The 14228-nt window shown below is 46.4% G+C and overlaps 1 protein-coding gene and 1 long non-coding RNA gene across 7 annotated transcripts in view; one reads left to right on the top strand and one right to left on the bottom strand.

Annotated features, from left to right (window-relative positions):
• The window catches only part of ATG7 (autophagy related 7), a 357839-nt gene that overhangs the window by 331349 nt on the left and 12262 nt on the right, over positions 1-14228 (bottom strand). Inside the window, exons 2-4 of one of the 6 annotated variants that reach the window (XM_075006212.1) lie at positions 2781-2958; positions 1231-1420; positions 896-950 (exon numbers count right to left, since the gene is read on the bottom strand). In XM_075006212.1, coding sequence (XP_074862313.1) covers positions 896-950; positions 1231-1402 — 227 coding nt within the window. In that variant the 5' untranslated portion in view covers positions 1403-1420; positions 2781-2958. Of the gene's footprint in view, positions 1-895; positions 951-1230; positions 1421-1573; positions 1846-1941; positions 1994-2424; positions 2554-2780; positions 2959-14228 lie in introns of those variants that run through there. The other 5 variants (XM_075006211.1, XM_075006210.1, XM_075006214.1 and 2 more) reach the window with 5 other exon arrangements.
• LOC142019383 (uncharacterized) lies at positions 2166-6684 on the top strand. Its single transcript, XR_012647047.1, has 3 exons — positions 2166-2273; positions 5814-5868; positions 6232-6684. It is a non-coding gene; the product is annotated as an uncharacterized LOC142019383 (long non-coding RNA).

The following is a 14228-nucleotide window of genomic DNA, read 5'->3' as shown; positions in this document are numbered from 1 at the left end:
TCTTCATTGCTAGGATACCTGATTACATTTTTGCCATGTATGTATACATTGCTTGTTTTTTGTTGTTTTGTTTTGTTTTTTGAAGCAAATTTTCACAGGAGGTTTCCATACAAAATATTATATTTTGGTGTTCCATGAACTCAAAAAGTTTAAGAAACATTAAACTAGACAATACTCCTTAAATATGTTAGTCTATTTTATTCCATTTATTTACTGGTAAAATGTTTAGTTTAGTAAATGAGACTCCAGCATGGCAAATATTTATACCATACACATGCTGCATTCAATGTATGTAAACAGTTCAAAGACTTCCACAAAACTATTGACATATGTAAAGTTGCAGTGTTTGCAGAAATCAATATCAGAAAAGGTACATTATACAGCACATGCAACATCCGCAGAATTTCAAGTCAGAAGAGACCATTTTGAACATCTAGTCTGATTTTTCTGACCTGCCCTATGCAGCAATTTCTTCTCAGTACCTTCTGCAGTGGAATTCTTCCTCACAGAATAAGTGAAAACTTGGTTGTTATAATATTGCCATAAGAACATTAAAATAACCCTAATCTCAAGCTACATACAATTTTTCTTAGTCCACAATTTTCTTTGGTTTCCTATGTTAAACAGTATTTTTAAATGATTTTGGTTTTGATTTTAATAAGACGTTCAATCAGGTGCAGGCAAATAATTCCAGTTGTAGCTCGTATCTTTTCAAAATCATTAATGAGGGTAATTAAGAAAATCAAATTGAGATAAAATGTGTGCAGAGCCTCATTAAATTCTGCTACTACTCTTAGAAGATGCACACCAAGTACATTCATACGTGACTGCTAATTAGGTGTAACTATGTTATTAACCACTATTTTTAAATGTCAAAACCACATATGGTACTTACACATCAAAAGCACTAAACTCCAATGTTAAACGAGCTGGTAAACCAAAAGGATCACCTGAAGAAAAACAAAGTTTATTTTAAAATAACAATAGCAGCAAGTATGCCACAATAAAAACAACTTGATCAAATAAAGTTTCTGGAATCAAGTGTCCAATTGTCCCATTGAAGCATAACATGCTCTTGTTTTTTATACAGTCACAAATTATATAGCCATATACCACTCTCAAAATTTTTTCCTCTCTCTTTTATTGTGACTGTGGGATATTTTGTACATGTAACAGAAATATTATTAAACAAAAGACAATAATTTAATAAAAACTTCAGTTTCTACCTACCATTATAATAGTAGCCTTTGATACCTTTCGGCGTGTCATCTAATCTATACTCATTGAGTTTCTTCTGTGTCAGCTCATGCCAGAACCCCACATCCAAGGCACTAGTGAAGGGAACAAACTGCAGCTTTGGGTTGCTAGGCTCATCGCTGGTGTCACCAGCTGCATTTGCCATTATTTTATTCGACTAAAGCTGTTAAAACAGACAAAACATTCAGCGAGAAGAGTCATTCCTGACAGCTACTTACTGAGGGGGCGAGGTTGCCTGTGCAGACTTATCGGGGGTTTTCCCCAGAGCCTATAGATGTTATTTACAAACAAACACCAGTATCTCTAGTGCACTAACCGGGCTCTGTAGGCATGACGGGAGAACACAACTTGCGGAAGACGGATGTGCACACACGCACCTTCCTTCCCCCGACTGAAGCTGTGGTGCTCAGGTAACATTTCCTTTCAATGTGCTTGGTCAGCGCTAGGACGCAGCCCAGCCACAACCGGCCCAGCTAAACCTAATCAACGCGCCAAAGGGGACCAAAGCAGAGCCAGCACCCACGTGTGGCCCGGGACCAGACCCAGCCTGGAGGGAGGGGAGGCAACGCGACCTGCCTCAGGAACCGTGGGGGACTGGGCTCCTTCCGCAGACTGACAGAATAACAGCCCCTCCCCCCCACTCGACCCTTACCCCGCTCGGCTCCGCCCCCTAGTCCCATTCACCTCAGCGGCGCGCCGCCGCCGCCATCTCCCGCACCACCGGCCCCTCTGCCCGCTCCGCCCCCTACCCAGCTCCTCAGCCACCTTCCGCGCTCCCCGCCCCCACTAAGCTCCTCCCCCTTCCTCTCCCGCCCAGCTTCCACCCCCCCCCCACTCTGCTCTGTCTGCTGCCCAGCTCCCCCTTCACCTCTGTGCGCCTCGTGCCCAGCTCCTCCTCCAGCCCACCCCTCGCTCAGCTCTTCCCCCCATCGCCGGCCCATCAGCCCGCCTCGCCTGCTGCCTAGCTCTCCACGCGCGGACCGCTCCGCCGCCAGCTGCACCGCGCGCCATTTTAGGTGCGCTACAGAAATGGGCTTTGGCTTCCCGCGGGTTAACGTGGCTGAAGCGGCCGCTGGGCAGGGAGGGGTGCGGACGGAGCAACACCGGCGCCCGGAGGGTGGGTGGGGTAAGGCTGCCGGACGCCCAGGGAGGGGAGAGCCGGCGTACCTGCAGTACCACAGCCCTGCGGCAGCGCCGCTCGCCCCTCTGTGCACAGCCCCCGTTGGCCTGGCTCGCACAGCTGCGAGGACTCCCCGGGAAACCAGCTCTGCCCCGCGTGTGAGCGGGATGCGGAAGGGCTGGCCCGGGCTGGGCGTGACACGAGGGGCCGGCGCTGGTGGCAGCTGTGTAGCGCTTTAAAGACGAACAGTTTCATGTATTGGGTGGGTAAGACCCACTTCAGGGTTGGAGCAAAAATGAGACCCCGGGGTTTATATAGCGGGGGGGAGGGGGGTCACTGGATGAAAAGCAGGTTTTGGTGCGGTAGTGGAAGAGGAGGTGTGCAGGGCAGCCGGGCTAGTTACGTTTGAGGGCTTGGTCCCCTTTCATCTTAAAACTTTGTACCAGTGACCTTTCAGGAGAGGAAAGCACTTGCTCAGAGATGTAGGAGAGTCCCGATGAAAACGATGTTTAGTGAGCACGGGAACATTTCCCTGGTCCGATGCAAAGTGTGTAGTTCTCAGAATCTGAAAGTGAAGCAGTCTGTAGAGGAAAATAAATGTAAATATTTCACATATCGGGGGTAGCCATGTTAGTTTGTCTGAAAAAACAATGAGAAGTCCTGTGTAACCTTGTAGACTAAGATTTATCACCCGTCTCACACTGCTGAATTACACACATTTTCATGATGCTCAGCTTCGTACCTAAACTAATTGTTTTGCTTTTCCAGATCTTATTGATCTTATTTTTCTAGATCGTATTGATTGCTTTCCAGATCTTATTCGTACCTAAACTAATTGTTTAGCTTTTCCAGATCTTATGCACTGCCTTCTTTTGCTTTCGTTATTCTAGTTGCTATTTCCTTCCTACAGTCTAGATCATGCGTTATGTTGCTCCCCAGATATGTGAAATTCTCTACATTTTCTTGTTCAATAACCATCTACATTGATTTTCCTTCTTATTTCCTTTTCTCCAAGTACCATTGTTTTTGTTTTATCAATGTTCAGAATCGGTCCGTACCGCTTCCCTACTTTGATTAGCACCTGCACCATTTTCGCCAACTTCTCATCTTCCTCAATGATAACTGTATCATTCATGAGCCTCAAGTTGTTACTTCTTTTCCTGTGCACAGATATCCCTTCTACTTTTTCCTTGATCTTGTCCATCACTCTCTCCAGATGCGTGATGAAGATACGTGGTGATATTGGATTTCCTTGTCTTGTACCTTTATTAGTTTTAAATGAACTTCCCAACTCCCTGCATGTTCTCACCACTGCCTCCGCATTGTCACCGATATCCTTCAACAACTGTATCAGTCTGCTATCCATTCCATACGACTCCAACGCCACCCAAGTCACTTTCTGATCTATACTGTCAAATGCCTTTTGAAAATCGATGAAGCAAGCGTATACATTCTTGTTCTTTCGTTGAGCTTTCTCCGCTATCAGTCTTAGTGTCAATATCTGCTGTATGATACTTCTGTCTTTTCTGAACCTCACTTGCTCATCAGCTGTACGTTCTTCTATCTGTGATCTTAGTCTCTCTGTCAGTATCATCATAAGCACCTTGCCTAGATAACTCCTTAGGGCAATCGTTTTGTAGTTCTTGCATTCCAATGTGCTTCCTTTCTTGTGTATTGTCACTAGCATGGATCTTGTCCATTCCTTAGATGCCTTCTCTTGTTTCCATGCTATATTACATAGTTGGTGTATTTCCTGAATCATGGTTTCTCCTCTGTATTTGATCGTCTCTCCTTTGATCTTCTTATTTCCGGGGCTCTTGTTATTTAATCATTTCACTGCTTTTTCTACTTCCTCCTTTGAAATATCAGTCTTGCTTTCGATGCTCGGTGGAGATATCTTTTTCAGTTCTTCAATCAGTGTCTCTGAGACACTCGGGTCCAACTGTGCTTTGTATAGATCGGTGCAATATCTCATGCATCGCTGCACAATCTTCTCCCTGTTCATGAGCACTTCTTCGTTCTCATCTTTGATCGCCATCTGCTTCGGTTGCCATTCCTTATTAGTATTCCTAATTGTCTTATATACCTCCATGGTCTTACATTCACCGTAATACCTCTCTATATCTTCACATTGCTCTTCTAACCATTTCTCCTTATCCTTTCTGGCTACTTTCCTTACCTCATTGCATTTCACCCTGTATTGCTGTTCTGCCATCTCAGAAATATCTCTTCTGATCTTCAACTCTCTCTTCTCTTGAACCAACTTCAGTGTCTCCTGAGTAATTCACTTCCTATTGATTGTCCCTTCTTCTGGAACAGTCTGCTCAATTGCATCTTCTATCGTGGTGCCTATCCCTGCAACTTTCTCTGTGGCGATATTCTTAATCTTCTCTTCGAGTGCTGCTGTGTATGCATTCCCTGTTTTTTCCTCACCTAGCCTCGCCACATCTCTTCTTTTCTTAAACTGTGTCTTACACTTTCTTTTGAGTTTTATATTGATGTTTGTGATCACTAGACTGTGGTCCAATTCTATATCCGCTCCTTGGAAAGTTCGGCAGTGCTGTACTGATGTTACCCATCTTCTTCTTATCAAAAGTATATCTATCATGTTCTCGGACTTCCCGTCATTCGCTCGCCGTGTCCACTTCCTACAGTTCTTTTGTTGGAATCTCGTGTTGCAGATCTTTATAATTTTATAGAATATAAAAATAAAAAATAACTTTATAGAATAGCCCAATCTCTTCCTCCGTGCTGTCTGACGTGGATGCGTACACCTGAATGACTGAGATGTTGAACAGTTTTGCTTTGAATCTCGCTACCATCATTTTTGTCGTCACTGGTTTGTATCCTAATAATGCTCTTCTAGCTGTTTTGCTAAGAAGTAATTGGACTCCTGCTTCGTTTTGTTTCCTGACCAAATAACTTCGCAACTGCACATCTCCCCCGATGCCATCCAACGCATCTCTGCTGATCCAAGTATATCGCATCGGTATCTCTCCATCTCCTTCTGAAGCAGCTGTAATTTTCCAGTTGCCCACAGTGTTCGGACGTTCCATGTTCCAATTGATAGCATATGTGTTAGTTGTAATTTTCTTTCAGCAGCCAACTTATCAACCCAACCCCAGTCGCTCGATTGGTGTCACGGACCTTGTTTATCCAGGTGACGTGTGAGCCGGCATCTTTTATCATTGAGTCGTACTGACATCAGATTTCATTTGTATTGTCAATGCGCTGACTGTGAAACAACACCTCTTCCTTCATCCAGGCTTGGGACTGGTATGGAGCTTGTAGAGGCTTCATGGCACAGTTAAAGCATACTGCCTTCTTGCTATACTTGTAGAGTAGTCCCTCGAGTTACGTGAGGGTTGCCTTCCCATGCACCCTTACGTAACTCAAATTTCGCATAAGTTGCATAATTTCGCTTTTTCCCTGGCAGAATGCACCTTCTGCAGCAGGGGAAGCAGCAGGAGCACCTGGATCTCCTTTGAAAGGTAATTCCTTGGGTTACAGTAGGGTAGTTGGGGAGGGTTAAGCTTGGCAATGGATTGGGGCTGTGGAAGCAGGGCAAGGAGGGTTAAGCCTGGGGTGAGTTAGGGTTGCAAGGGACGGTGGGGGGGTGGAGTTGACCCAGGGCCATGCAGCTCTGTGGGGAGTGGTGAGCTGGGTGGGGGGGTGTTGAACCGGGGCTGTTTGGGGGTGAGGAAGGGTTGTGAACTGGGGCCGCCCAGGGCTGGGGCGGTTGAGCCAGGACCGGGTGGAACGGGATTTTGAGTTGCGCTTAGTTAATGCGAGATAAGCACAACTCGAAATCATGCATTTCAAGGGTTTAATGTAGTTTTCTCCATTATAAACAGGATGTGACAAATGCACTCGCTACTAGTAAATGATAGTCCTTCTCCACTGAAAAAAGAAGCCAAAGCCATCCAATTTCTGAAGAGCCAAAGCTTTTATTTCAAAGAGTTGCCAGCCCTTACAGTTGTGAACATAACCTTCCAGATATTATTCATATCAGTGGGAGTTAGGCACCTGAATAATTATAAAAATCGGGCCCTAAGTTTAAGAAGCATTCTCTTTTTCTTCTAAAAAGGGCTCTTTGGTTATATAGTATACTCTTACAGGGCCATCTTGTGTCACTTGTTCACAAAAATTTCACTAACTTTTATGTACAAGTTGATGGTTCTAGTCCAATGCCATCTCCATACAGCAGACCCTTAAGTTACATGAGGGCTGCATTCCACACACCCTCGCGTAACCCGAATTTCGCATAAGGGGGGCTCTGGCTTTTTCCTCAGCGGAACACACGTGCAGCCAGGGAAGCAGCAGAAAGATAAGTCCCAGGGTGGGGGTGGGGGCAGTTAGAGAAGGTTAAACCTGGCAGTAGGTTGGGGCCATGGAGGGCAGGCAGGTGGGGGGGGCTAAGGCTGGGATGGATTAGGGCTGCAGGGGGGGCGAGCGGTGGAGTTGAGCCGAAGCTGTGCGTGGGAGTGGTGAGTCAGGCCACGGAGGGTTTGAATCAGGGCAGGGGTGTTGAACTGGGGGCGGAGAGGGGGCTTGAACCAGGGCAGGAGGATGGAACTGGAACTGTGTATGGGGGATTTAAAACAGGGTGGGGGGGAAGGAGGAACTGAGCCAGAGCCTCGCATGAGGAGTGTTGATCCAGAGCTAGGCATGGGGGGGTGAGTTGACAGGGGGGTTGAACCGGGGCCAGGAGGCTGAGTCAGAGTCACTCTTGAGGGGTGGTGAGCTAGAGGTGGGCATGGGGGGTGAGCAGGAGCTGTGTGTGGGGACTGAGTCCAGGCCATGCGGAGATGAGGGGGTTTAGTCAGAAGGGAGCTTACTGTACAACAGTCCAGGAAGATGCTCCATAGATTTCTTACATCACAGCTTTGTTAAAATTGAACAATTTTCTTGTTTTGTCTCCCATAAATTCATGGGTGCCATCAGCATCAGAAAGTGTTCTGTAAAATTTGAAGTTCATCTGCCCTTCAATAGCTGCCCTGGAGAGCCAGTTCCTTTTCCAGGGTGGTTTCTGAAATCTAACAGAGCTGAATTCAGTAAACCACAGCTATACTTTTCTTTGCACAACAGCTGTCTCATGCAAAGTCTTTCAGGTCTGTATCAGGCACTCTGCTTTTCTATAATTTCTAAGTACAGCAAAGATGTAACACTTGTATCTTCCTGTAAAACGATGCAATCCTTTGTTGACTCATTGAGGTCTGTTACCAGATTCAGCATCAGATGTGATTTGTGCCAAGATTTAAAATACAAATGTTGTAATAGGAACAGGTATGCAGTCACTCCAAGTCTCTCTCTGTTTTTTCTTTCAAACTGTTCTTCCCTGTTAGTTTTCAGAAGCATCTTTCTATTTGTTTTTTGATATTTTCTTCATTTCAGATTAAGAAAGTTGTATCTTTTTGTTTAGATGCGTATTGGACTGCCTCATTGTATTTATATATTTTTAGCACAAGCTGGAATTTTTGGTAGCTGTTGTACTGCAAGGTTAAAACAAGCTCCAGAAAGCTTTATAAGTACAATAAGTAAAAATGCAGCAGTGTTCCAGCAAATATAAACATATAGCTTGACATCTTAGTTTTAGACATTCCAATTTTGTCAGAATGTGGCTATACTGTCATACTATGGAATTAATCACTATCTAGTCTTTTTTACTTCACTTTTCATATTGCTTCATAGTGTCTCTCTGAATATGATTTTTTGGCATATTCTGTCTTTATAAACCTCTGCTTATCTTGGGCAGATGATTACCACTCATGTACTTCTTGCTAAAGTCATATTTTTAGCCTAACACTATTTGTGATTTATGTATCATAACAGAACAGAGACATCGAGTGGATGGTGCGTACGTGTATATATAAACTGTAAAGAAACAGTAGTAAACAACCTATGAAATTTTCCAATAATGTTTATTTTGAGGCTATGCCAAATAAAGCAACCAGGAACTAAGACTTTTAAAAAAGAAATTCAGATTTCATTCTTTAAGGCTCCGATTCAGCAAAATGCTTTAAATGAACAGACCTAGTCTCATGCTTGAAGTTAGGCACACGTTAAGCACCAATAGATATTCTACAGTAATAAGCAAGTATTAGCTTAATCAGCCTAGTGATAATAATGTATCTGTCTTCTAGTACTTAGTTCTTAAAATACAGATGGAGACAATTGAATAGGATGATGCAAGCAATAACATACACATAATTAAGCAACTTACAAAGCCTCAGCAAGATATATTCTAATAGAAGGAGAAATGTAAGATGTGAGTATGGTTTTGCAGATCAGTTATTAGCCAGCCACCTTTCAAAAGATGACTATGCCAAGTGCAAGATGGTAAAATATCAGCAGATCCTTACTGGTGTTTTCATTGTGTCACATGCCACTCACAGAACTTGGGCCTGGAGTTTCTAAGAGTTGTTTTTCAGGCTGAACCAAAAACATTGCATCCATACTCTAAAGTGTCATATCAATGTTCTACACATCACTAATACCTTATTAGCTGAACCCCATTTGTTTCCAACTATACTTTTTAAAAATTCATCCTACTTTTAGCTGTGTAACTTTTCCAAGTAAATATATTATCAAACACAACTTCTAGGCGCACAAATTTTTGAAGAATCTGAATTTTTTCATTACACAGAAATAAGTTCGTTCTTCCTGGTTAAAAGCATTTCCTTTGTTTTAATAAGCGATAAGGTAAATCTTCAGTCATTTCTTCACTCAGAAATTCTCTGGAGTGCCTAATTTGCTTTTCCACAACTACCTTTAAGACTGTGCTATATGGACTATGCATAAAGCATTTGAAAAAAGGGAAATACCTATTCTCATCTGCCCACTTTGCAGGTCATTTTCAATAATGGAATACTGTACAAAGTGAAACAAATAATACTACCTTTCTGATTTATATTTTTAAGATAGTCTTTGATACAGTTGTTTTGATTTGGGCTCATATCATTGTATCTTAAAAGCCCTTCAGCCATCAAAACTTTATCCCTTTTAGTCCAATTCATATTTATATTGCATACTGTATGTTGGGGCCTTCCCTACAGAGCATGTCATTCTTTTTCAACAGGTAGGAAGACTACTATCATGGAATTCCTAGCCCTTATCCTTGTTGTACCTCCAGTTCTAGGCTCACTATATGGTCCGCTGTGCATCTTTCCCTTTTCTGAACTATCTTATGCATCAGTCCAGATACAGACACAGTTGGTGTCGGGAAGGTTACAATGACACTGATTGTGTTGTATTGTTATGAGACGGTACCTTACTCTAGAATGCTGACAGTCAACATTCCTCAAATATTAATTAACACAACACAGAACTATTAAAGAAGTAATAAGGATTGTGACAATAATACTGTTTCCTGAGTCTAAGCCATTACTGGCCTTACACCTGTAAAGAGAAGTTACTCACCTGTAGTAACGATGGTTCTTCGAGATGTGTCCCTGTGGGTGCTCCACAATAGGTGTTGGGCTCGCCCGGTGCCGCAGATCGGAAATCTTCCAGCAGTTTCTCCTGGATCGCGCATGCGCCGCCGCGCGCCGCTCCCCTGCGCGCCCCCGGCCACGTGCACAATCTGGTCCCCGCCAGTTCCTTGACCAGCCGCCTCGGATGCTCCTGAAAAACACTAGACAGAGATCCGAAGCGAGGAGGATGGGCGGGTGGTGGAGCACCCACGGGGACACATCTCGAAGAACCATCGTTACTACCGGTGAGTAACTTCTTTCTTCTTCGAGTGGTCCCCGTGGGTGCTCCACAATAGGTGACTACCCAGCAGTAACCCAAGTAAGGAGGTGGGTAATCGGTTTATGTGCAGCTTGCCCCCAAGAGGACTGCTGTCGACAGACGGGTATCCTCTCAGAATACCCAAGGCAGGGCATAATGCTTGGCGAAGGTGTCACAGGATGACCAGGTCGCCGCTCTACAGATGTCTGTTAACGCGATGCCCGTGAATAAGGCTGTTGATGCCGCCACCGCCCTGGTGGAGTGAGCCCTGGGCGGGGCCAGCAAAGGAGTCTTTCGAAGTTCGAAGCACATTGTGCCCTGTATAACAATGTGCTTTGAGATTCTCCGGGAAGAGAGACCTTCTCCTTTTGACCTAGGAGTGAGAGAGACTAGAAGCCTGTCCGTTTTCCAGAAGGACTTAGTTCTGTCTGTGTGGAAGGCCAACGCCCTCCTTACATTTAGGAGATGCAGGCGTGCCTCCTTGCCGGACCTGTGAGGCTTCGGGTAAAACGAAAGTAAAACTATTGGCTCGTTAAGATTGGACTCTGGAGAGACTTTTTGGAACAAAGGCTGGGTGCAGCCTTAAGGTTACTGCCTCCTTTGAGAATACTGTACAGTGCGGCGTTGCCATCACTGCCGCGAACTCACTCACCCTGCTGACTAACATAGTTGCAAGGAGGAAGGTTGTTTTTATCGTAAGGAGACGTATGGGAACTGTGGCTAATGGTTCAAAAGGTGGACCCGATAGCGTGCTGAGCACCAAGCCCAAATTCCATGATGGTGGAAGCGGTTTCCGAGGGGGTACAGGTTTACCAGCCCCTTCAAGAACCTGGTAATGATAGGATGGGCGAATACCATGGGACCTTCCTCTGTGTGACGAAAAGGCTGATATAGCGGCGAGGTGGACCTTAGCGAGGATAGAGAAAGCCTGCCTCTCTTGAGGTCCAATAAGTATTCTAATATTACAGGTATAGGAACATCAAGGGGAGCTAACTGCTTGGCGGAACACCAGGCTGTGAAACGAGTCCATTTGTGCTTGTAAGTCCTCCTGGTGGAGGTCCTTCGGCTACATTCCAGGACTTCTTGTGCTCCCTCCGTACATGTGTTCTTTAAGGAGCTGAGCCATGGATTAGCCATGCTTGTAGGTGCAGACCTTAAGGGTGCGGGTGCACTATGGACCCTTGAGCCCGCGGGAGTAAGTCCGGCGCCACCAGTAGAGGGAGCGGTGGACGGTCCGACATGCGGAGAAGCAAGGGAAACCATTGCTGCCGATCCCAAGCGGGACTATGAGTATTGTGCGAGCTGTCTCGCTTCCGACTTTGTGCAAGACCTTGCGGATAAGCACTGCGGGGGAAACGCGTAAAGTAGGGAGCCCTTCCATGAAAAACATGAAAGCGTCCCCCAGGAACCCCCGCCCCACTTCTGCTCTGGAGCAGTGCTGGGGACACTTTTTTTGTTGTTGTTGTTGTTGTACTGGGTGGCAAACATATCGATCTGGGGAAACCCCCACGTACGAAAAATGCGCTGTAGCAGATCGGAGCGGATCTGCCATTCGTGCGTGATTGCAAAGTGCCTGCTCAGCTGGTCTGCATTCACGTTGTGCGCGCCCGGCAAGTACGAGGCTTTCAACGTTATGTGGTTGGCAATGCACCGATTCCACAATCGGAGTGCTTCCGCACATAGGGCACGGGATTGTGCTCCTCCTTATCGATTGATGTAGACCATAGTGGAGGTATTGTTGGTATTGAATCCCGACTACTTTGCCATGCAGTTAATCTCGAAAATGTTTGCAGGCTTTGAACACTGCTCTGAGCTCCAGTATGGATCTGTGCAGTGTCTGTTCCGCAGGGAACCATAGCCCTTGCGTTACCTTGTCGCCGATGTGTGCTCCCCATCCCATGTGGGAGGCGTCGGTAGTAAGAAGAGTAGAAATTTGTGGTTGGTGAAAAGGCACCCCCACTAGCAGATTCTTGGGGTTTTCCCAACACGCCAGGGAACTGCGCACCTCTGTTGTGGGCGACACCACCCTGTGGACAGTGTGGGATGCCGGTTTGTCAACGCTCGCCAGCCAATGCTATGGGCTTGACATGTGCAACCTGGCATTCTGTACCACAAACGTCACTGCCTCCATATGGCCCAGCAGCTGTAGGCACGGTAAGATCGGCACCGTGGGGCTGTATGTAATAACTTGCACCAGCGAACTGATTGTGCGGAAGTGGGCGTCGGGTAGGTACACCCTTGCTGTGATAGAGGTTATGCGTGCCCCTATGAACTCTATATGTTGTGTGGGTTCGGACTTCAACTTGCAAGGTTGATGACTAGGCCCAGTGAAGAAACGTGTCTGCTGTGACGCATATCATGCGTGAGACCTCTGCCTTCAAGGTCCCTTTTAGCAGGCAGTCACCCAGATATGGGAAAAATAAACACCCCCTGTCTGTGCAGGTAGGCTGACACCACTGCCAGGATTTTGGTAAGACTCTGGTGGCCGAGGAGAGGCCAAACGGAAGAACCCTGTGCTGGAAGCACTCCTGGCCGACCGTGAAGCGGAGGAAGCATCTGTGTGCCGAGTGGATTGTTACATGAAAGTAAGCATCTCGTAAGTGGAGTGCTGCAACCCAGTCTCCATCGTCCAGTGCCATGAGTATCAAGGCAACTGTGATCATCTGAAATCGTTGCTTGCGCAAGTAACGGCTGAGGCCCCGAAGATCTAAGATGGGCCTCCAGTGTCCCGTTTTCTTCTCCGATAGGAAGTAGCGTGAATAAAAACCTTCCCCTGGAATTATTCCGGCACTCTTTCCACCGCACTTGTGAACATAAGATGGGTCACCTTGTGCTTGAGCCTTGCCTCGTGGCAGCACCCCTGAGGTGAGGCCTGGTGGGAGGCTTCGTCGGTGGAAGTGACTGGGAGGGGATCGTGTAACCGTGGCTATGATCTCCAGCGCCCATATGTTTGTGGTGATCTTTTGCCATTGGGAGTGGAACGGTCTGAGGCGATGATGGAACATGAGATGAGAGTGGCATTGAGCGAGGGTATTGATAGTGCAGCCCCCGACATACCCATCAAGCTTATTGCCTTTGAGGCCTGACCCGAGGGCATACGGCTTTGTTGAGAACGTCACCTAGGGGTTCTGTACTGTTGCCGCTATTGATAGCGCCCGTGGCCGTAGCCCCATTGATATTGAGCACGCTGTGGTTGTAAGTGTGGCGTCTTTGCTGAGGATAAAATTTTTCCCTCCTGTATGGGGGAGTATAAATGCCCGAGCTTCTAAGTGTAGCTCTCAAGTCCTTACTGGAGTGAGGGACTGAGTCAGTTGAGTCTGCAAAACAGCTTTTGTGTATCAAAGGGAAGGTCCACGATCTTTGCCTGTAGGTCCCTCGAGATACCCGACGTCCAGGGCCAGAATCCTCTATGCATGACCACTGCTGTAGCCGTTGAGCATGCCGCCGTGTCCGCCACGTCCAGGACAATCTGGACTCCCGTCTGCGATGCTGCGTAGCCCTCTTGAACAATCGCCTTTAACACCGGCTTTTTGTCTTCCGGGAGTGAATCCTTGAGGGGAGTAAGCCCAGAGTAATTATCAAAATTATGGTTTGCTAGGTGTGCCCATAATTTGCCATTCTCAATAGCAGGATAGGAGAGGAATATACCTTCCTGCCAAACAGCTCTATCTTCTTAGCATCTTTGTCTGATCCCCCAATTTGTACTGAGAAGCCTTTGTCCTCTGCTGGGACGACCCGACCACCAAAGAATTTGTTGTGGGTGACTGAAGAGGAACTTCATGCCCTCTGCCGGGACGAAGTATTTCTTATCCGCTCTCCCATTCGTAGGCGGAACAGAGGCTGGAGTCTGCCATGTAGTAATGGCTGACTCCAGAATGGCTTCGTCCAGCGGAATAGCAATTTTGGATGAAGCCGGGGGTCTCAGATTTTCCAGGAGTTTGTGATGTTTCTCCTGCACCTGTGCCATTTAAATGTCATGCGTGAAAGCCACCCTTTAAAACAGCTCCTGAAACTGTTTAAGGTCATCCCGGGGAGAGACATCCCCGGGGGCCATGGCCTCGTCTGGGGAGGATGGGGAGGAACCCCTAAGGTAAACCTCCCTTGAGCCCTCGGGTTCCCG

Source organism: Carettochelys insculpta, chromosome 11 (assembly GCF_033958435.1).
Source record: "Carettochelys insculpta isolate YL-2023 chromosome 11, ASM3395843v1, whole genome shotgun sequence".
Taxonomy (NCBI): domain Eukaryota; kingdom Metazoa; phylum Chordata; order Testudines; family Carettochelyidae; genus Carettochelys; species Carettochelys insculpta.
This window is presented reverse-complemented; position numbering and strand designations above follow the sequence as displayed.